Raw genomic sequence first — 22,622 nt, 5'->3', positions numbered from 1 at the left:
AGTGCTTCAGGTTAAGAACTTTGCTTCAGGGTGAGAACAGAAATTGTGCTCCGGCAGCGCGGCAGCAGCAGGAGGCCCCATTAGCTAAAGTGGTGCTTCAGGTTAAGAACAGTTTCAGGTTAAGTACGGACCTCCGGAATGAATTAAGTACTTAACCTGAGGTACCACTGTAGTTTGTAACACCTTGCATCCATACCTTATATCCAAAGCACTGTTATAGCACTAGCAGCCATGATTTCCCCGAAGGAATCCTGAGCTCTGTGGTACAATAAGTGTGCTAAGAGTTGTTAGGAGTTGCCTATTTCCCCTGACAGAACTAGAATTCCCAGTATTCCCTGGGCTTAAAAATCTACAGTGGCCCATCTGCACAGTACATTTAAAGCACTATAATGCCACTTTAAACAGTCAGTGATAGTTGACCACTCTGGAAATTGTAACTTACTGGCAGCTGGCACAGGGCCTTCAGGGCTGGTGGTGCATGATGGTCCCATCGAACTGCCACATTTACCACCCCAGGAGCTGCATTATGCACCAGGTGCAGCCTCCAAGGGCAGCCCCTCATGCATCTCAGTCCAGACGGCAGGTTGCTGTGGAGGACTGTCGAGGGAGGACACCCGATCGCCCATAGCAGGAGACCTCACACTGTGCATGAGCATCTCCACACACTCGTCCACCACATGGCTGGCTTGCATGCAAAATTCCAGAAGGGAAGAGTAATTTAGAAGGGGAGATGTGCGTTAAGGAGAATTCACGGCCTACTGGGTTACAGGTTCCTCTGCGGATGGCATTGGGGGGCGGGGGGCTTCTCTCTTTTATTGCTAAGTCAGTTGGCTGCCTCGCTTCCCCCTCAATGTGCCAAGTTTGCAAAAAGCGAGCCGCCCAGCTGTTCCAAGATACAGATCTGTTTCCTCTGCCACAGTATTAATTACATGCCTGCTCTTCCACACCAGCCAGTCCAAACATCTCCCGCGTCCAGTAACTTCTAAGGAAATTTGGAATTTGCTTGGAAACACTTGTCAGGGTGATCATCTAGCCCAGGGTGGGTTGTTCCTGGACAGATTTCTTGTTGACACAGGAATATTCATTTCATTTGAAGAATGGTTTGTGTGCCATTTTCCTTGGCCCGCCCGCTGTAAAATGGCTTTCCAAAGTGGATGGCTGTTTTGGTACAGTCGTACCTCGGAAGTCGAACGGAATCTGTTCCGGAAGTCTGTTTGACTTCCAAAACTAAGGCGCACCTTCCAATTGGCTGCAGGAAGCTCCTGCAGCCTATCAGAACCGGTGGAACCTGCGTCAGACGTTCGGGTTCCAAACAACATTTGCAAACCGGAACACTCACTTTGCGGTGTTCAGGAGCCAAAACGTTTGACTCGCAAGGCTCTTGACTTCCGAGGTACAACTGTATATAAAAACAAAGCCAAACAATACCCAAAATATGTGTCGCAGTTGCACCTGCAACAGCAACACAAAATAAGCAAGCTGTTGGAAAAGTGGCAGGTGCAGGTGTCTTTTCTGTGGGCGCCCCTAAGTAGTGGAAATCCCTGCCAAGCGAGGCTTGTCTCGCCCCTCCTTTGATGGCCTTCAGTACTACTGCAAAGGTCTCTTGTTCTTCAGGTGGTAGCCTGGATTTTTGGGGTGCAGTTAACTTAGGTCAGTGGCTAAGGATACAAAAGTAAGACCAGCAACAACCTGTTCCTGTGTAGAGTGTTCTCAGTCAAGGCCCCTTTTTCCAGGATCCGTCCAGTGGTATAGCAGGAGGGGCGCAGAGGGGCATCGTGGCTTCTCATTATGTCATGCAGAATTCCAAATTCTACAAATGGGAAAAAGGAGCGGACATTTGATATTCTACCCCTCAAGGAGTAAATTCTTTTCCTATCACCTTCCACATACCAATAGCCTTCATGTAAAGGGAAAGTTTTTTTTAAGTTTAATGTTTTTATATATGTTGGAAGTTGCCCAGTAAGACGTGTGGGGTATAAACAGTGCAATTATCATTGTGGAATGGGGCATTCCTATTTTCATCGGAGAAATGTTGGAGGGTATGTTATGTGCGACCCATCTGACTGGGTTTCCCCAGCCACTCTGGGCAGCTCCCAACAAATTAAAAGATCAAACACAGTAAAACATCAAACATTAAAAACTTCCCATTACAGGGCTGCCTTCTGATGTCTTCTAAAAGTCAGGTAGTGGTTTGTTTCCTTGACATCTGGTGGGAGGGCGTTCCACAGGGCGGGCGCAACTATTGAGAAGGCCCTCTGCCTGGTTCCATGTAACTTCACTTCTCGCAAGGAGGGGACCACAAGCTGGACTTCAGTGTCCAGGCTGGACGATGCGGGTGGAAGGGGGATCCCTTCCAAACCTAAAGTGCTGTGGTTCTGTGATGCCATGACAGTTTTAAAGTGGCATTATAGGGCATTAAATGTGCCTCATGAGCCCAGCCACTTTTTCTGCAGTTGGCAACAGCATGACCACATCGAGGTGGCCACTTCAGACCTTCCTACTAAATGCAGGGAGGCTGAGTGTGGCCTGGTCAGGGCTGGCTCATGTGGGGACACTGGGGTGGGAGTGAGGCACACCCCACTGCGCCATCTCTGCTCTCCACTTGTGTTGGGAAATCCCCTTTCAGACAGAACGCCTGAACAGCGTCTATGTGGTTCATCAGCAGATTCCCTAACCCTGCTAACTCTGAGCTGAGCTTCTCTGAGCTAATATTTATCCATGCTCTGGTAAACTCCAGATTAGACTGTTCCAAATGTGTTGTGTGCAAAGCCTTAAAAAATAATAAAAAAAGCCATTCACTGACTACAGCAAGTTCAAAATGTAGCAGGGGACTTGCTGTTTGGGACCAGGAGGTTGGATCCATATCTTGCCAATGTTTAAGCAACTGCACCAGCTTCAGTCTGGTTCTGGGCTCTGTCCAATGTCATTTGTTGTTGTATCTCACCATGCCCACTGGTTCAACTGCCATTTAGCGCAACATGCCAGAGTATCGGTCAAAAAGCCTTCATTCCACAATGCAACAAATGCTGAAAGGTACACTAGAAAATGGACAGAAGCACTAGCAGTATAATCTGGAAAAGGGAACACACGATTCCTCGTCTCTAGATGCATGCTATATGTCAGGGCAACATCATCTGTATTGGTTCCTTGCCTGTTCCTGGCTGGATTTGACATTTTTAATGCCTTTAGGAGATTGGAGATTGGGTTCCCTGAAGAATGGCCTCTTCCCATTCTTGACCTTGAGATCATCTTCAAAGGCCTCTTTTCTGGGTGCCCAGGTCATGTTAAAAAAAAAAAGGTTAAAACACTGTGTTACATGCCTCCCCAACTGGTGGGAGACTCCAGGGGTTCCAAACCCTCTTCCAGAGTTTGATTTCCTTAGAATGAAGGCCAATGGAGAGTATGGTATCTTTAGGAGTTATTTACATATACGATACGATAATCTTTATTATCATTGTCCCATAAGGTAAAGGTAAAGGTACCCCTGCCCGTATGGGCCAGTCTTGACAGACTCTGGGGTTGTGCGCCCATCTCACTCAAGAGGCCAGGGGCCAGCGCTGTCCGGAGACACTTCCGGGTCACGTGGCCAGCGTGACATCGCTGCTCTGGCGAGCCAGAGCCGCACACGGAAACGCCGTTTACCTTCCCGCTGGTAAGCGGTCCCTATTTATCTACTTGCACCCGGAGGTGCTTTCGAACTGCTAGGTTGGCAGGCGCTGGGACCGAGCAGCGGGAGCGCACCCCGCCGCAGGGATTCGAACCGCCGACCTTTCGATCGGCAAGTCCTAGGCGCTGAGGCTTTAACCCACAGCGCCACCTGCGTCCCTTACTCATTGTCCCATAAAGAACAACAAAATTGAAAAAATCGACATCACACATTCAAAAACCAACAAGCCTGCTATCCCAGCCTTATCAGCCCCCTAAAAACTCTGATACCCCATAATTAAATACAATATACTCCCATAGAGACTACCTTACACTGTGTTTAAAACCAAAATCGCATTTGGATAGAAACTGTTTCTCAGGCAGCTAGTCCTAGTCTTTATAACCCTGTATCTTCTTCCAGAAGGTATATATACAACCTGAGCATAGGTAAGAGCAGGGGTAAGCAACCTTTTTCAGCCGTGGGCCAGTCCACCGTCCCTCAGGCCATGTGGTGGGCCAGACTATATTTTTTTTTGGGGGGGGGGGAATGAACACATTCCTGTGCCCCACAAATAACCCAGAGATGCATTTTAAATAAAAGCACACATTCTACTCATGTAAAAAACACACTGATTCCCAGACCGTCCAGCAGGCCAGATTGAGAAGGCGATTGGGCCACATCCAGCCCCCGGGGCCTTAGGCTGTGTACCCCTGGGCTAGAGGTGTCACACCATAAGCACCTCGACAGATCTTGCTTCTGTGTTTGTTTCCAGAGAAGCCCCAAAGTCTTGCTTAGGTTTGGCACAAAGCAAGGATGTCTCTCTCTGCGGCTTCCAGCTTTATCACTTAAAGAGATGTTCTTGTGTTGTTGCTGCTGTGTTGGCCTCTGAAATGCTTAGGGCTTCATGGTTCAGCTAGTTCCTTAAAGCAGTCCCCCCCCCCCCCCCCCGTTCTCTATTTCAGGTGCAAGTTCTTCAGTTTAACAGAGACGCCAGAGGACTATACCATCATAGTGGATGAAGAAGGCTTTCTAGGTGAGCACGACGACGGTCACCTCCTGTTCCTTCCTTTAGCAGTTCAGTTCAGTGTTATTGGACCTCACCTGCGCAATACATTTAAAGAAGGATCCTGCCACCTTACAAACGTGTCTTCCCTCTACACCACAAAACCTGTGCGCTGGCTGATGTTGTCCCTGTTGTGCTATTTTTGTATTGATTCCAGAAATAATCTTTCTTTAAAAATGGGTGGGGGGAACCAATGCAACAAACCTTTTTTGAGTCTCCCCAACCACCACATAAACACATAAAACCACCCCAGCCCAGTGAGGACCGAGCATGCTCACTGGGCCCCTAATGCTCATTGATGGGGAATGGAATGGAATGCAGTAGTTGAAAGATAGGGTGGCTGGCTGGTGCACTGATTTGAATCACTGCTCGCAGCAACATTTTGTTACAGTCCCAAATTATTGTATGACAGTGGTGGGGAGACTGGCAGACCAGATTGCTACCTCCTCCTCCCATCATGGGCCAGGTTTGTCAGGCGGACATGGCTGAACTGTTCTGTGGGATGCTTAGCTTTTCAACAAGCTCTAGTTCCATATGCTCCAAAATTTCTCCGATGAAAATAGGGATTCCATTGCAATAATAATTATTATAAACCTGGATAGCTCAGTTGGTTACGGTGTGGTGCTGATAATGCCAAGGTTACAGGTTTGATCCCCATGTGGGACAGCTGCATATTCCTGCACTGCAGGGGGGTGGACTAGATGATCCTTAGGGTCCCTTCCAACTCTACAATTCCATTATTCTATTATTCTATTGTTGTAGTTGTTGTTTTATTTATACCCATCCAACTGGGTTGCCCCAGCCACTCTGTGTAGCTTCCAAGATAAATTAATACACAATTAAACATTTTAAAAAATCCCTATACAGGGCTGCCTTCAGATGGCTTGGGGGTTGGACAACTCCATACCGTCCAACATTTATCCGATGAAAATGGGGGTGTCCTAAGGAAAAGCAGGGCATTCTAGGATCAAATCCTCTTCTGTAAATCAGGGGATGTCGCTGGAAAATAGGGAGTCTTGGAGGGCCTGCAGTTCTCTCGGAAGACATGCCAGAACAGGCATAGGCAAACTCGGCCCTCCAGATGTTTTGGGACTACAACTCCCATCATCCCTAACCACTGGTCTTGTTAGCTAGGGATGATGGGAGTTGTAGTCCCAAAACATCTGGAGGGCCGAGTTTGACTATGCCTGTGCCAGAACTTCAACTAATTGGGGGGGGGGGGAGGAAAAGATAAGGAATGTTTGGTCTTGAACTGCTCCAGCCTGGAAACTTAGGAGGCCTTCCTCAATGAGGGCTAGCATCTTGAATTTCTGCATGTGCATAATAACGCAAGACAAACTCCTCTGCAAATGGGGTGATTTGCACTGATTGGGCGCAGTCAGGTTTTGAACAAGACCATCAACCGATGGAGCATATTAAATTGCTGGCCGCGGCTGCTCCAGGTTTGACATACACTGCATTTATCAAAACGGCAAAGGTCCCTCACGTGGATTTCTTTCCCCCCCCCCCTTAGCCCTCCTACTTTTAAATGTCAGGAATAAATTGTGTGGAAAATCCTTCAAACTAATGGCCTGCGAAATATTCGGCAAAAGCTATTTTCTACCCTCTGTTCTAATTGCATCTTAAACTTTAATAGCGCCAGCAACTGGAGAATCACGCACATGCTAATGTCACACTTCACTTGAAGCAATTTGTTTCATAAGATAATGAACTGTGTCAGCATTAAGTCGGGAGGAAGAGGAGGAGATGGTGGTGATCGACGGGTTGCCTTGTAGCAGGAAGGAACTCAGTGGGTTTCCATGGTGGCGGTGCAGAGGCTACGGGTTGTAACCAGTGGTACTCAGTGCACCGCCATTGAATGCACAGGCCGAAAAAACGTAGCAAAACATCCTGGACTAGCCCTGTCTGATAGGGTACCTCTAGTGGTCCCACAAGGGACGCGGGTGACGCTGTGGGTTAAACCACAGAGCCTAGGGCTTGCCAATCAGAAGGTCGGCGGTTTGAATCCCCGAGACGGGGTGAGCTCCCGTTGCTCAGTCCCTGCTCCTACCAACCTAGCAGTTCGAAAGCACCTTAAAGTGCAAGTAGATAAATAGGTACCGCTCCGGCGGGAAGTTAAACGGCGTTTCCGTGCGCTGCTCTGGTTCACCAGAAGCGGCTTAGTCATACTGGCCACATGACCCGGAAGCTGTATGCCGGCTCCCTCGGCCAGTAAAGTGAGATGAGCGCCGTAACCCCAGAGTCGGTCACGACTGGACCTAATGGTCAGGGGTCCCTTTACCTTTAGTGGTCCCGCACAACCCTGAGTTTCAGCTGTCCCATACCAGGGGCCGAGCCCTGTAGTGCGGTAGGCCCTGTGCTGTGGAACTCCTTGCCAGTAGAGGTTCAACAGGAGTTGTCACTGCTGGTTTTCAGACACCTTTATTCAGGTTGGCCTTTCAACCTTGAGATTCTTTGCTAACCAGCTTTTTCCCCACCCAAGTTACATAGGTCCACCTTTATTTTTTTATTTTTTTTGAAAACATTTTTATTTAATTTTACAAATATAGCATATCCATATGTAGAGATTACTCTGAATCTCAAGACTTCCCCACCCCTACCCCCGTCATGGGTCCTATTGTCAATATTTAGAACTGCATATTATTTCATAGTCTATATTTTGTATCACTCCATATTGTCCATAGTATTTGTTACATTACAAGTGAGATTAAAACCCTGCTAATGTTTTTATCTGCTTGCAGTGGTCTCCTAAATAAATTATAATTTTTTCCCATTCTTTTTTGAAGTTTTTGTCCTCTTGGTTCCTGAGCTTTCCAGTCAGCTTTGCCATTTTGGCGTAATCCATCAACTTAGTTTGCTAACCAACTTTGACTGACATTTTAAAATGGTTGTTAGTTGTTAGTTGGAGTTTTGTTTTGTTTTTTAAAGTTTTCCTTTATGAAAGTGTGTTTTGTAAGTACATACATAGATAAAAGGCATTTCTCTCCTGCCATGGGGCTCCTGAGCAGTCGCCCATGTAGTCAAAACTGACCCGACTCAGAGCTTGTTAGCTTCAGCAAGAATTGCTGCATCAAATGCCCTCAAGGCCACGCTAAGAACTGTATTCATGGTTGCTTTCCACATATGCTACTGAAATGTAAAATTGTCCTTCCCTCTAGGGTTTGAAAAATGTGCACACCGGTGAAAATCTACTTCTTCACGCCAAGGGGATAATTAGAGGGAACTTTGATGGCTAGGGCCACCTTAAAAAGATACATTTTTCCTCACCTTAGCTGGGAGCCAGTAGTTAATCATTCAGAAATTTCATGGCTTGGCTAGTGTCTGGTTGACTAATAGCATGCTTTTGTAGATTGTGGAGGGCAGTCCTTGTGGGGGTGTTGAAAAAAAGAAGCTGTTGAGGGGGTTGTAAATTGCATATATTAACCGCCACGAATGTAGTGTATTTGCTCAGGGCAATGAGCACATAGGTGTACAAGGTTAGTAGCTGACGTTTAATTGTGGAGAGAGTGTATTTCTCCCTCCTAGAATGCAGGGTCACCTAATGAAAGCAAAAAAGGATGGAGAGACAAACAGGCAAAAGTATTCCGTTTCTGAAGCACCTGCCATTAAAACATCCCGAAACATACAGTAAAAAAAAGAAAAACATCAGCAACATGAACATTTCCTTACAAAAAAAACACAATTCCATATGTACAATCAATGAAATACAGTTCCGTTGTTAGGGACTGATTAAGGGCACCAGGTAGGTTGTCCTCCCTGTCTCAACTGTAACTACTATAGGTCTGAAAGCATTTCGTAGTTCCTAGCCATAGACCACCGCTCGTTGGTCATCAGAGAAACTAGGGGGCTGTTGGTGCTTTCCCTGATGTGTTCCAAGCTGCCGCTGGTCACAGAGCTACCCAGCTCTTCCCTAGCTAAGTTCTGGGATTTAGGTTGCCCTCCCTGGTCAAGCTGTAGTTACTATAGGGATCAAAACTGTTGGAGGTCTGCGAGGCTCATGTGCTTCCCAGTTCAGTGCTGGGCTATGGAGAAACTAGGAGGCTTGCCTTACTACCAAAGCCACAGCTCAGCAGAGAACCCTCCAGCTTTGCCTGGCTGAACTCTTGCCTTCATTGAGGTCCAGAGATCTGAAAGCTTTGTATGCATTCTAGTTCAGTATACCAACTTGGATAACCTAAGGGATCTCTGAGCGATCCCCTCCATCGCTCCCAGAGCTGCATCTGAGTCTGAAACTCTTCCCTAATTAGGTACTCAGCCTCAAAAGATACTCCTTGTTGCCCTGTCCCAGCTAGGGCCCCTATGCTTCTGAAAGATTTGATGCCTGTTGACTGAGGAGTAGGCATCAGAAAAATTTGGGGGTGGTTATTCCTTTGAGGCCTCCTCTCTCTGATTGTAAGTAGTTTGGGCCAAATTAAAAGCATTCAAAAGGACTACATTGGCTTGCTTCAGACCCCATTTTTCAGATACTCCGCTCCTAACCGGGTTTCAAAATTCCTTCCACTCTCCACATGCTACAGATTGTGATCTGGACGAGGTCGCCCTGCCAAATGCACAACCCTACAATCGCTTGGCCAAGGGGACACTAAGCCCCGGCCCTCATTCAATAATTCAGTCACCGGAGTATCTGACACACAACACACAAAACACAAACACCAATTCCCTCTGCCCCATTTCCTTCTTCCTAATACTTAAGTGTGGGTGGTTGTCAGGGGTCAACCCTTCCCTTACTGCCACCACATGCTGGAGATGTGATCAGGATCTCCCTTCTCCTTACTCAGAAGGAGGCACTGGTATTCCTATTCCCACAGGACCTGTTGCCATGTACTCACCCCAGCTGGCTGGGCCATTCTGCCCTGTCCTGTCAACCTCGGTCCTTCAATCCGTTGTCTCCTCTCGCAGGGTCCAACAGAGGGCCAAAGCGGCCTCCGCCCTCCTCCGAAGAAAAGTTTCGGTGCGCGCCAGAGCAACGGCTGGCCGGTGTTGGCCCTCCACTGCACCCTGCCCAGAAAGGACAAGGGAGCTGCCTTCTGGTCTTTTGGGGACTTAAGGTCCCTTATCCGAGTCACGCAGGCACCAGAAATGTTAGGGACTTCAGAATACAGACCAGAAATGGAAAAATCCAGGCAGCAATCTTTCTTAAAGAAAAGTCTTTTTATTCAGTTTGATTTTGTCAGACAAAAGCAAAAAGGGGTGCATTCAGGAAGAAATGAGAGAATGCCCCCGAACACCAGGGGCATACAGTTTTTATCCCCTCAGGCAAAACAATGGTTCAACCCCCTTAGCAATCCCTTCTATGCACATTCATTAAAGCTCTACCAATGAGAAAATTGGTGGTGGCCTTTCGGTTCCAAGCTGCTTTATCCATTAGGTGGCACTGATGGCTTAAAATCTATCTGACCTATTTACTAGTTCCAGTAAATACCACTTGACCCCCACCTGTGTCTGTGGTTTTAGCAGTTGCTCTGCTTAAGTCTGCTTTTAGAATTTTGTGGTGAGCTAGACATCCTGCTTCTTGCCCTCTCCTCGGTGTTTACCAGAATTTTGGTCAACAGCTAGCTACAGGTGCGAAGTGTTCTGACCACACTTGCTGCATTTGCAAAGAATGCTTTTGCAAACAGGAGAGAGATAGCTTTTAGCCTTTTTAGCTTGCTCCTTATAAAATGGCGTTTTTGGATTAGCTTGCTCTCTGTAAAATGGCCTCAGTCTGGCTCTCTAGTATTACCAAGGTGGGGACTTCTGGTCTTCACTCCTTCACCATGAAATGGAAATGGTTTATTGAGTATTTACAGATAAATTGTAAACAGATAAGAATATTGGCAGGATTGTTGTAATAACCTGCAGTTTCAATAAGGGTATATATTTAAAGTAGATGAATAAATGAACAAATTAAGTTAATTTGGATATGCAGAAGATATTGAAAATAAATTTAAGGAACTGCAGAAAGAGGGGGAAGGAAGCCAAGTTTCGAAATGTTAAAATGACTGTAAGATTATTGAAATGCTATAATCTGAAAATCATAAATAAAAATTGCGAGAGGGGAATACAGTTCTGTGTGTATATATATAAAAAAATTAAAAACCATTTTCTATGTGAAAAAGTATTTCAGAGCCAACCAAAAACCACAGACTGGGAGGAAAAGATCTGCTTTTAAAGGAAGGTCTTCATCTGATGGCGAAAAGGCAAAAGAAATCGCAACTGTGCATTGGAAAGGTGTTCCAGAGAGAGCTCTGTTAATGGAGAAATCTGAGGGCTCCCTTGGACAAAAACAAGGACATCAGCTAGGAATACCAGAGCAAAACAGCAGCCAGTAGGCTTGGTCTTTATAGAAGACTGCCGCGACAGGACTCCCACCTGCCACAAGGTGGAACAAGATGGAAGCCCTGAACAAAATATTTTATTAGCTGTTAATCCCCATGTTACAACCCCCCCCCCAAAAAAAAACTACATTACTAATACATCATGGTTACATCATGAAAGGGGAGGTCTGGTGGCAGTAATCTGAGCATCCTGGACCCTGCCCTATGGTTCTCCTTGCCCTCCACCAAACACCCATCAAGTGTAACAAAAGAGATATTTACATTTCCCTGTTTCCCAGCCAAGTTAATCACACCCTTTTGTCTTCATCTGGGTTTGTTATTTCTGGAATGGCTACCTGTCTTCAGGCAGAGGGGCTGCTGAGTAGCTGAGCTCACATGTCTATATGAATTTCTGAAGTTTTCCCTGTGAGCCAGTACATAGATACATTTATCAGTGAATTGTTACGTTTGGTATCATGCAGAAAAGGCTCTTTGAATAGATAGGAAGAAACTGTGATGAAGTGTTTTGTGGAGACAAGTCACAAAAGTCACAAAAGTGATGGTCCTGATTTCGGTAGTGGGCTACATGTGCATGATATCTGCTGGAGGTGCAACCCCCCCCCCCAACCTATACATAAATTCCTGCTACAGCTCCCACCACTAATAGCCCAGTTCCTTTCTTGCATAAAGCGGGCCTCTTCTGGTTACACAGCTTGTTTATATTTTGTTCCATAAGAAACATAACAGTTACAGCAAAGAGCAATGATGTATACCTATCTTTGCACACGTTGCAAATTAGTGGCACAGCATCCACGGTGTATGATAACAATACTTTTCGTTGCATAATTAAATGGAGTGGACCGCTTGGTGAAGTGCTATGGGCAAGTGGCTAGTCTCCTGCAAGATGGCTTCAGAGAGCAACGCTGAGAGAACTGGCTGAAATAGAGTATATTAAGAGTTGAGTTGAGAGTGGATTTCATGCTCTTTATTCAGCTCATAGTGGTGAGGAGGAATGGAAGTTCCCCCAGAATGTCTGCTTTATATACATTATTTTCACAATGGGCCCATGTGATTGGCTAATTCCGGGATTCTTCTGTAGGCCAATCAGGTTACGGATTCACTTCCACTTGGAGCTGGATTGGGTGACTCCTGTGGACCAATCAGACTGCTGCATTTTGGATCCTATTCAACTCAGTACACAACAGTGGCTTTGAATGGAAACCACATCCCCCTCCTTGATCACCCATCAGCTGGTGGGCAGGTGGGGGCATGCCTTGCTCCAGCAAAGGGAGCATTGGAGAACCACTTTTGGCTCCATGTTGTTCCTTTGAAGTGCCAACCTTACCCACTTCACACCTGATGTGTATTGTGTATGGCATGGGTAGGCAAACTAAGGCCTGGGGGCCAGATCCGGCCCAATCGCCTTCTAAATCCGGCCCGCGGATGGTCCAGGAATTGGCGTTTTTTTACATGAGTAGAATGTGCCCATTTATTTAAAATAATAATAATAATAATAATAATAATAATAATAATAATAATAATAATTTGTTATTTATACTCCGCCCAACTGGCTGGGTTTCCCCAGCCACTCTGGGCGGCTTCCAACAAAATATTAAAATACAATAGTCTGTTAAACATTAAAAGCTTCCAAAAACAGGGCTGCCTTCAGATGTCTTCTAAAAGTATGGTAGTTGTTTTTCTCTTTGACATTTGGTGGGAGGGCATCTCTGGGTTATTTGTGGGGCCTGCCTGATGTTTTTACATGAGTAGAATGTTTGCTTTTATTTTAAATGCATCTTTAGGTTATTTGTGGGGTTATTTGTTAATTCCCCCCCAAAAAATAGATAGATAGATAGATGATAGATAGATAGATAGATAGATAGATAGATAGATGATAGATAGATAGATAGATAGATAGATAGATAGATAGATAGATAGATAGATAGATGATAGAGATAGAGATAGATAGATGATAGATGATAGATAGATAGATGATAGATAGATAGATAGATAGATAGATAGATAGATAGATAGATAGATAGATAGATAGATAGATAGATAGATGATAGATGATATAGATAGATAGATAGATAGATAGATAGATAGATAGATAGATAGATAGATAGATGATAGATAGTCCGGCCTCCCACAAGGTCTGAGGGACAGTGAACTGGCCCCCTACTGAAAAAATTTGCTGATCCCTGGCATATGAGCATGACGATATGGCCTGGTAGTCCAAGTTTGGCCCATGAGGTTCCCCACCTTGATTTAAATGCTAGGCTGGTAGGCAGGCAGGCAGGGTGGGTGGGTGAGTCTAAGGTACCTTATACCCAGTCAGAGCACTGGTCCATCTTCCTCAGTGTTGTCTAAACAGACTGGCAGCACCTCTCGATGGTTTCAGGCACCCACCATCCCTACCTGGAGAAGCTGGGAGTTGAACCTGAGACTTTCTTCATCCCACTGAGCTATGGCCCTTCCAGCCTCTGCCCGCCTGGCTGCAGTCTCTCTTGTAGTTCTTTTCATTTCTGCAAACGGGGGAGGAAGAAAGGAGGCTTTAGAGAAAGGCATTTATTAGGCAGTCATCAGTAGCAGCTCAGGAACTCAGCCATGGCACAATAGCAGCTTGTTTGCCATTGGGGCATGTGGTTGGTCCAGGGAGGTCAGGGCGGCCTGCAGAGACCACGACAGTCCAGATTTTGAGATCTGGCAATCCAAACATGGACCATTGGTCTGGAATTTCCTCCCACCCCATGTTAAGGGATGCCCAGAGAACCTGGAGAAAATGTTCTACAGTAAGTGGAGAATTATAGTGCAAGAAGGAAGCTCTCTTCCTCCTTCCCCCCCAACTCCCCCTATTTTTATCGCGGTGAGGAATATTTTCCAGCCCTTTCCTTTGTTCGCATCCACAATGACTGTTATTCAGGGCTGGTGACCTTCACGTTGCCCTTGATGTTAAGAAATTACATTTAGCACGGAATCTATTTATTTCTGTCTCTTGGTCTTCTGCCCCCCAAGTAGCTGGCCTGAAGTGGGGAGAGTGATGGGGAGGGGGGCGCGCGCGCACACACACACACACACACACACACACACACACACCAAACCACCTCCCTCGATTACAGTCTGTTTGTTTGCCAGTTGACTTTGTTTGCTGTGAATGCAAACAGAGATCTTGCTGTTCCAACTGCTGTATCTTGTTTTATAAACAGCAGCCAAGCAGCATGTTAAGCTGTTGGTATCTGAAGAAGACTTGCCTTATAATTTATTTGGGGTGCATTAATAAAGGGGACGGCGAGGCAGGATATTGCAGGATATTTGTCTGCTTAAAGCATAGATTCCTGTACTCTCTTCCTGCAATTAGGGCTTATTTATTAATTTTGCTAATTAAGGACGCCCACAAAGCATTGGCCAGAGCATATTGCTGAGCCCTGAAGTAGATGAAACATCAAAGTATAGCAATCAAGAAGTCAAACCGGTTCCAGTTCAAGCTTCCAAAGGAGGAAGAAAAATTGAGCTTGTTCCATTTTCAAGCTCAGCCTCTGTTTGACTCCCATGTTGAACCAAACGTGGAGAGAAACCCAGAAAAACCTGAACTGTTCTTTGAATTCTCCATCTCTCTCTTTTTTAAATCTCCAAAGCAGCTTACTGTGAAAGCTACCCAAATAAAGCAATAGAAAGTGAAAAGAAATAGAACAAGCATAAAACTGCAGAAGGAGCAGTTTACGGTCAATAAGTGGATCTTCCCCAATCTGGTGACTGCCAGGTGCTGTTGAACTACATTTCCCATCAGCCCCAGCCAACATGCCTTAATGGATGAGAGCTGGGAGCCCAGCGACTTCCAAGGGGCACGATATTGGAGTGGGACTCTAAATAATTTCGAAGAACAAATTAAGAGAGCAGATGCAGCTTTTGAGCAATTGAAAAGTCTTGGTGAGGAAAAAGCCTTCTCTAACCAAGCCTGTGCAGATGTTCTTAGGAGTGCATCCTGCTTGTTCAATATCCCAGATAAGCCTGCCTAAAATCTAAACGCAATTTTGACCACCTAGCATTGGTTTGGGAAGCATGCTTCATAAATAAGGAGCCACCACTGAAAAGGCAATGTCTCTCAAGTTACCATCCACTTTACCTGGATTAGTCCCTGGGAAAGGAACCTCGGAGGTGGATCTTAAATATATTACATGGTGATCCTTCTCTTTTAATGTTTGTACAGGCAGGGAAGGAGGGAAATCCCTTTATTTAGACCTGATGGTTGGCATCCCATCTGTCCCTGGAGGCAAAGGAGAGCAAAATGGAGAGCAAAATGCTGGTTTGCCAGTTTCGTGCTCTTGTTGAAAAATGGCCTGTGTCCTGGGGAGACTGATATTCTCCTCCTGTTTGTTTCTGGAGGCTAGGTAAAAGGTAAAGGGACTCCTGACCAATAGGTCCAGTCGTGGCCGACTCTGGGGTTGTGACGCTCAACTCGCTTTATTGGCCAAGGGAGCCGGCATACAGCTTCCAGGTCATGTGGCCAGCAGGATTAAGCCGCTTCTGGCGAACCAGAGCAGTGCACGGAAATGCCATTTACCTTCCCGCCAGAGCGGTACCTATTTATCTACTTGCACTTTGACGTGCTTTCGAACTGCTAGGTTGGCAGGAGCAGGGACCGAGCAACGGGAGCTCACCCAGTCGCAGGGATTCGAACCGCCGACCTTCTGATCGGCAAGTCCTAGGCTCTGTGGTTTAACCCACAGTGCCACCCGCGTGTTCATCTATTTTTCGTACCAGGCTCACACCTGTCTCCTGTGCCAGAATTCTATGGTTCTGCTTTCCCTGTTCTCCCTGACAATTAGCTCTGTGTTACTAGCAAGCTTGCTCACCCTTTTCTCTGTGGTCACTGGCCTGCTGGACGCATCTATCCCAACAGGGCACAAAGCTGCAGACAGGGTAGGGCAAGATTGTACATGTAAAAGGAAGTCTGCCTATTTTATTTTTTTTGCTCCCTGAGAAAGGGAGGGAAAGTCTGCTGCTTCTCATATGATACTTCCCCCCCCTTCCCTAGCGCCTCTGCCACTGCCTTTTTTCTGCCCCCCCCCCCCCCCGCCATGGAACTAGCACCTATGTCGGAAATAGAACTGACCCTCTTGTTAAGAAGAGTTATAAAAGTCATGCTTAGTCACAGTGCTGTACTTGAGCTGTGAAGCCAGTGTAGCCAAACTGTTATCAACAACAGCCACGGTGGTGTCATCTCATCAGTGCGGTAATAAAGTTTTTGGTATATATATATATATATATATATCTCCAAGGCTACATTGGCAGTGATGTTCCAGTTTGAGGAAGGGATGCGGCTCAGTGGAAAAGGTTCCGGGTTCCATTCCCAGCGCTTCCGGGTCGGATAGGGGGAAACTCCCAGACAGCAGCTGCCAGGCAGTGCAAACAATAGGCTGGATAAACCAGTGATCTCACCCAGTCGAAGATAACTTCCTGTGATCCTCTTTAAATTAGCCCCTTATTCAAAACCATGAGGACTAGAGTCCTTATTTGTAGCAAAGGGACTGTCATGAGTTTTACTCGTCAGTGGTTCCTTAGATACCCTGCATTTTACCTGCAAACTACTCTGTGTTCTTGAATGAAAAGGAACATATAACTGGAATATATATATATGAATGATATTAAGACCTCCAAGAAGGGAGCTGGGGTGGCAGAGCTTCAAAACCCCCATCCCATCTTACTGTGATTACAGTGGTACCTCGGGTTACATATGCTTCAGGTTACAGACTCCGCTAACCCAGAAATAGTGCTTCAGGTTAAGAACTTTGCTTCAGGATGAGAACAGAAATCGTGCTAAGGCGCAGCGGCAGCAGGAGGCCCCATTAGCTAAAGTGGTACTTCAGGTTAAGAACAGTTTCAGGTTAAGTACGGCCCTCTGGAACGAATTAAGTACTTAACCTAAGGTACCACTGTACAACCTTGGATAAAGAGCAAGGAACTCTGGCACAGCTAGATGCCTTGAGCCCCTGGCCAGCTGCTTCGCCAGTGGTGGCAAACAGCCATTTTAATTTCCCACAATGCCCTGGGTCACACTTATACACCTGACACTCTAGTGCAAGGAGGGGATTACATTCTTGATGCAGCAGCTAGAGAAGTCTGTGGATGTGGCTCCACCAAAATATGAGAGGGACACACACACACACACACACACACACACACACACACAGGGCTTGTTGCCAAGACCCCCACCCTGCCAATCCTGGAGCTATCCCAGAACAATCTGTTCTTATTTTGTTGCACTCCTGAATTTCCAGTATGGTGTGGTGGGCAGAGAAGAGAGGGTTTAAATGATACCCCTTCCCCTTTGTGTGTCCCCTGATGTCAGCCTTTGACTGGAAGAGCCCGCAGGTCCCCCATTCAGCTGCTTGTAAGCCATTCGCTGCCTCTCCGCCGAAGCCTACCTCACAGGGCTGCTGTAAGGATGAAATGTTGCACTATAGGAGCTCCCTCTTCTAGCTTGGTGCTAGATGCACCACACTGTGCAGAACCAGACAGAGGGCCTTCTCGGTAGTGGTGCCCACCCTGTGGAACACCCTCCCTTCAGATGTGAAGGAAATAAGCAGCTATCTTCTTTTTAAAAGACATCTGAAGGCAGCCCTGTTTAGGGAAGTTTTTAATATTTAAGGCTGTATTGTTTTTAACACTTGATTGGGAGCTGCCCAGAGTGGCTGGGGAAACTCAGCCAGATGGGCGGGGTATAAAAATCATCATCATCATCATCATCATCATCATCACAGATTCGGCCCTGGCATCTCTAGCGAAGCCAGCTTGCTCAACAAAGTCTTGCCCCAGACTCTAGGGAATGGCTGCCAGTCAGAGCCTGGGAGCCCTGGGTTAGATCAGCCCAACAGTCTGGCTAAATATCAAGCCACTTCATATGCTCATGTGAGAGATAACTTGTTTTGTAGAAGATATGCAACAACAACAACATCATCACCCCAGAAAAATGAGAATGATCTCAGCCTGTCCTTCAAAAAAATAAAAATAAAGCCTTGCCAGGATTTCAATGTATGGCCCATTTAATTTATTTTTCTTGGCTAAAGCAAAGGAAAGCAGTTTGGACATAACGTTGCTATGCTTTAAGCGAGCCAAACAGAATGCCCATAACTAGAGTTTGTTATATAATGGAGCTTACATAATCAAGTGGCAACTAAAAATATACTCCGGTTTAACTTCTAATGCAGTGAAGCATGAATAGATGATTCCACTTCTAGGAGGAAATGAATCTCTCTCTTTGTGTCTGTTTATGTCTTGCAGAGGGCCAATATATTATATATCAATTTTGTGCAGCCCAGATCTTTTGGTCTAAAAATTCCTGTCATCTTCAGCCTGATGGAACTTGTTTTTTGAAACACCTGGAGGGCAACAGATTGAAGAAGACAAATATACAGTGGTACCTCAGGTTACGAACTTAATTCATTCCGGAGGTCCGTTCTTAACCCGAAACCGTTCTTAACCTGAGGCGCGCTTTCGCTAATGGGGCCTCCCGCTGCCGCCAGTGCACAATTTCTGTTCTCATCCTGGGGCAAAGATCTCAACCCGAGGTACTACTTCCAGGTTAGCATTGTCTGTAACTCGAAGCATTTGCCTGAAGTGTTTGTAACCTGAGGTGCCACTGTATATACCATCAGCTGCTATGGGTAGATTTGTATGTTACGATTCCCCCCTGTTGGAATTCTGATGCGCCATTTCAAAGTTTTTTATTCCCTCCTCAGGGTCTCTGGGGCTGAGGAGCTGCAATGCCTTTCACAGATATGGGCAATGCTTAACAAGCTGGATCAGGCCAGTGGCCAACTGAGTCCAGTATCCTTTTCTCACAGTAGGCAACCAAATGTCTGTGGGCAACGCAGAAACAAGGGTGAAGCTCAAGAGCCTTCTCCCTTCCCCGTTTCCAGCAGCTGGAAGGGCAAGTAACAGTAGCGGCAGTGACCTGTTAATTTCGGTAGGTCTACTTTGAATGGGATTTTTAGCCTGAGGCAAATCTTGGTTCTGATCCGGCTCCTCGATTTTCTCTCTGGCCTTGCACGTCTCTCTACCGCTGCTTGTCCCTCAGTTTTGACATTTCCTCATGTTCCAATGTGGCTGCGACGCAATAGCAGTGGCAGACCTTGGGACCTTGGATTTCAGTGGCACTCTGTGCGACGCCAAAATCCAGCCCACTCTTCCTCTTGCGCTCCATCCTAAATCATGGCTGTGGTGCCCTCAGGGCTCTACACCCAGGGCGACTGAACAGGTTGTGTTCCCCCAAATCCACCTCTGCCCACAGCGGCTCTGGTTGAAAGTACAGTGGTACCTTGGGGTACATATGCTTCAGGTTACATACACTTCAGGTTACAGGCTCTGCTAACCCAGAAATAGTGCTTCAGGTTAAGAACTTTGCTTCAGGATGAGAACAGAAATCGTGCTCTGGCGGCGCAGCAGCAGCAGGAGGCCCCATTAGCTAAAGTGGTGCTTCAGGTTAAGAACAGTTTCAGGTTAAGTACGGACCTCCGGAACGAATTAAGTACTTAACCTGAGGTACCACTGTATGTGGGACGTGGGTGGCACTGTAGGTTAAACCACAGAGCCTAGGACTTGCCGATCAGAAGGTCGGCGGTTTGAATCCCTGCAACGGGGTGAGCTCCCGTTGCTCGGCCCCTGCTCCTGCCAACCTAGCAGTTCGAAAGCACGTCAAAGTGCAAGTAGATAAATAGGTACCACTCTGGTGGGAAGGTAAACGGCATTTCCGTGCGCTGCTCTGGTTCGCCAGAAGCGGCTTAGTCCTGCTGGCCACATGACCCGGAAGCTGTACCCCGGCTCCCTCGGCCAAGAAAGCGAGATGAGCGCCGCAACCCCAGAGTCTGTCACGACTGGACCTAATGGTCAGGGGTCCCTTTACCTTTACCACTGTATGTATCTGGCACAAGGGAACAGCGTACACCCTGATAGTTTTCTCCCTCCCTAGGAGCCAGCTGTGTTCCACCTTTTCTTGCTCTCTCCCTACCAGTCCATTTTGGCATTGTTTACCCACATAATTCCCCAGGCACCTTATCAGATTAGCAGGACTTCGAAATGCGGAGCGGCATCTGTGCTTGGAAAGAATGCTTGCACCTGGCTGGCATCCAGCTGCCCTGTTGGCTTCTGCGGGCTCAGATTTTGATGTAAACACATTCTTGATACGCGGAAGCCAAACGTGAGACCTGCCTCGTGGCCTAATCATAGAGACACGAAGACCTGTTTGGCGGGTTTTGTGGATACTTTGGCAAATCTTAGTGCATCCTGTCCCCGGGCCAGGCATTCAGGAGGGCTGGGGGGGGGGGAGGCAAGGAGTTGTTCACACCCAGGATCTGGACCTCCTGTGACCTCGAGGATGCCAAGAGTTGGAAGTGCCACAGCAGAGATCATCCTGTGTGTACCTTAAGCGTTAATTCTCTAGCCAAGGGGAGGATGGCTGGAGGCAGGCCTGTGTGGAAGAGGAGCCTGCAATGGAAAACAGATTAGTCTAAATAAAAATGAAAAGGGGAAATAACAAAAAGGAGGAGGAAAGAAAAAGAAAAGGAATTACTATAAACTCATGGAAAGTTAATTTTGTATCTTCGACCTTACTTCCATGGAAGGAGGAAGAGAGGGGAAAACTGATGCTGTTTATTTACACCCAATTTTTTGCAAACCCCATTTTCCAAGGAAAGGTGCTGTCAGAAACTTGCGTTTGTTCCAGCTATGCAGGTGTAACTGTTTCTGAGGGGAGCACATGTGTATACGCATATAAATGTATATTGTTTTGTGTTTCTCTGAAGAGAATCATGGTAGTTTTCTCCTTCCCAGTTCATTTGTACAACAGCCCTGCCAGGTTGGCTGAGAGAGATGGTGGCTCGAGGGTCAACTAAAGAGCTTGTGGGGGCTGGAACTTTAAATCACCCTTGGACCCCCCTCTGCTGTGTACATTTAAATCAGTATCGTGCCATTTTAGGGAGCCCATGGCTTTCCTCCAAAGAATCCTGGGAACTGAAGTTTGTTAAAGGCAATACTTTTTTTTCTATAAATGTTTAGGGGTACTCACATTTTGACTCAGGAAAATCACCATATTATATTTCAAATCGGGGGAAATAAATGCAGTAAATGGACAAAAGTACAAAGATTCACAAAATGTTTAGAGGTATGCATACCCCTGTGTCCCCCCAGAAAAAAAGCACTGGTTAGAGGTGCTGAGAGGTGTTAAAAAGGTAAAGGGACCCCTGACCATTAGATTCAGTTGTGGACGACTGTGGAGTTGTGGCGCTCATCTCGCTTTATTGGCCGAGGGAGCCAGCGTACAGCTTCCGGGTCATGTGGCCAGCAGGACTAAGCCACTTCTGGCGAACCAGAGCAGCACACGGAAACACCATTTACCTTCCCGCCAGAGCGGTACCTATTTATCTACTTGCACTTTGACGTGCTTTCAAACTGCTAGGTGGGCAGGAGCAGGGACCGAGCAATGGGAGCTCACCCTGTTGTGGGGATTCGAACCGCCGACCTTCTGATCAGCAAGCCCTAGGCTCTGTGGTTTAACCCACAGCGCCACCCATGTCCCATCTGAGAGGTGTTAGGAGACCTTTAATTCCCTTCATGGAACTACAATTCCTAGAATTTAAATGAAAGGTGCAGATGAAGATGATAGATAGATGTAGATAGATGATAGATAGATAGATGATAGATAGATAGATAGATGATAGATAGATAGATAGATAGATAGATAGATAGATAGATAGATGATAGATGATAGAGATAGATAGATAGATAGATGATAGATAGATAGATAGATAGATAGATAGATAGATGATAGATAGATAGATGATAGATAGATAGATAGATAGATAGATAGATAGATAGATAGATGATAGATATAGATGATAGATAGATAGATGATAGATAGATAGATGATATAGATAGAGAGATAGATAGATATAGATAGATGATAGATAGATAGATAGATAGATAGATGATAGATAGATAGATAGATAGATAGATAGATAGATAGATAGATGATAGATAGATGATAGATAGATAGAGATAGATAGATAGATAGATATAGATAGATAGATAGATAGATAGATAGATAGATAGATAGATGATAGATGATAGATAGATAGATGATAGATAGATAGAGATAGATAGATAGATATAGATGATGATAGATAGATGATAGATAGATAGATTGATTGATAGATAGATAGATGATATAGATACAGTGGTGCCCCGCAAGACGAATGCCTCGCAAGACGAAAAACCCGCAAGACGAAAGGGTTTTCCGTTTTTTGAGGCACTTCACAAGACGAATTTCCCTATGGGCTTGCTTCGCAAGAAGAAAGCCCATAGGGAAATCTCCGGGGACCTCTTTTAAATGCTGGCGGTGGGGAGCAAAGCCTTCCCCCCCCCCCTCCGGCCTTCAGAAGAGGTCCAGGAAGGCCGGCGGGGGCCGAAAGGCTTTGCTCCCCACCGCCAGCATTTTAAAAGCAGTCCGGGATAGCAGGGAAGCGCTTCCCGCTATCCTGGACGGCTTTTGAGGACCTCTTCTGAAGGCTGACAGGGGGTGAAAGTCTTTGCTCCCCCCTGCCTGCCTTCACGGGAGAGCGGA

General features: G+C 46.2%; 1 protein-coding gene across 1 annotated transcript in view; it reads left to right on the top strand.

The window, feature by feature from the left end:
* The window catches only part of CASTOR2 (cytosolic arginine sensor for mTORC1 subunit 2), a 51,303-nt gene that overhangs the window by 14,364 nt on the left and 14,317 nt on the right, over nt 1-22,622 (top strand). Inside the window, exon 2 of the mRNA XM_083714786.1 lies at nt 4,609-4,679. Within this exon, the coding sequence (XP_083570912.1) occupies nt 4,609-4,679 (71 nt within the window). The remainder of the gene's footprint in view (nt 1-4,608; nt 4,680-22,622) is intronic.

The sequence above is a fragment of the Podarcis gaigeae genome, assembly GCF_964106915.1.
Source record: "Podarcis gaigeae genome assembly, chromosome: 15".
Classification (NCBI taxonomy): Eukaryota; Metazoa; Chordata; class Lepidosauria; order Squamata; family Lacertidae; genus Podarcis; species Podarcis gaigeae.
This window is presented reverse-complemented; position numbering and strand designations above follow the sequence as displayed.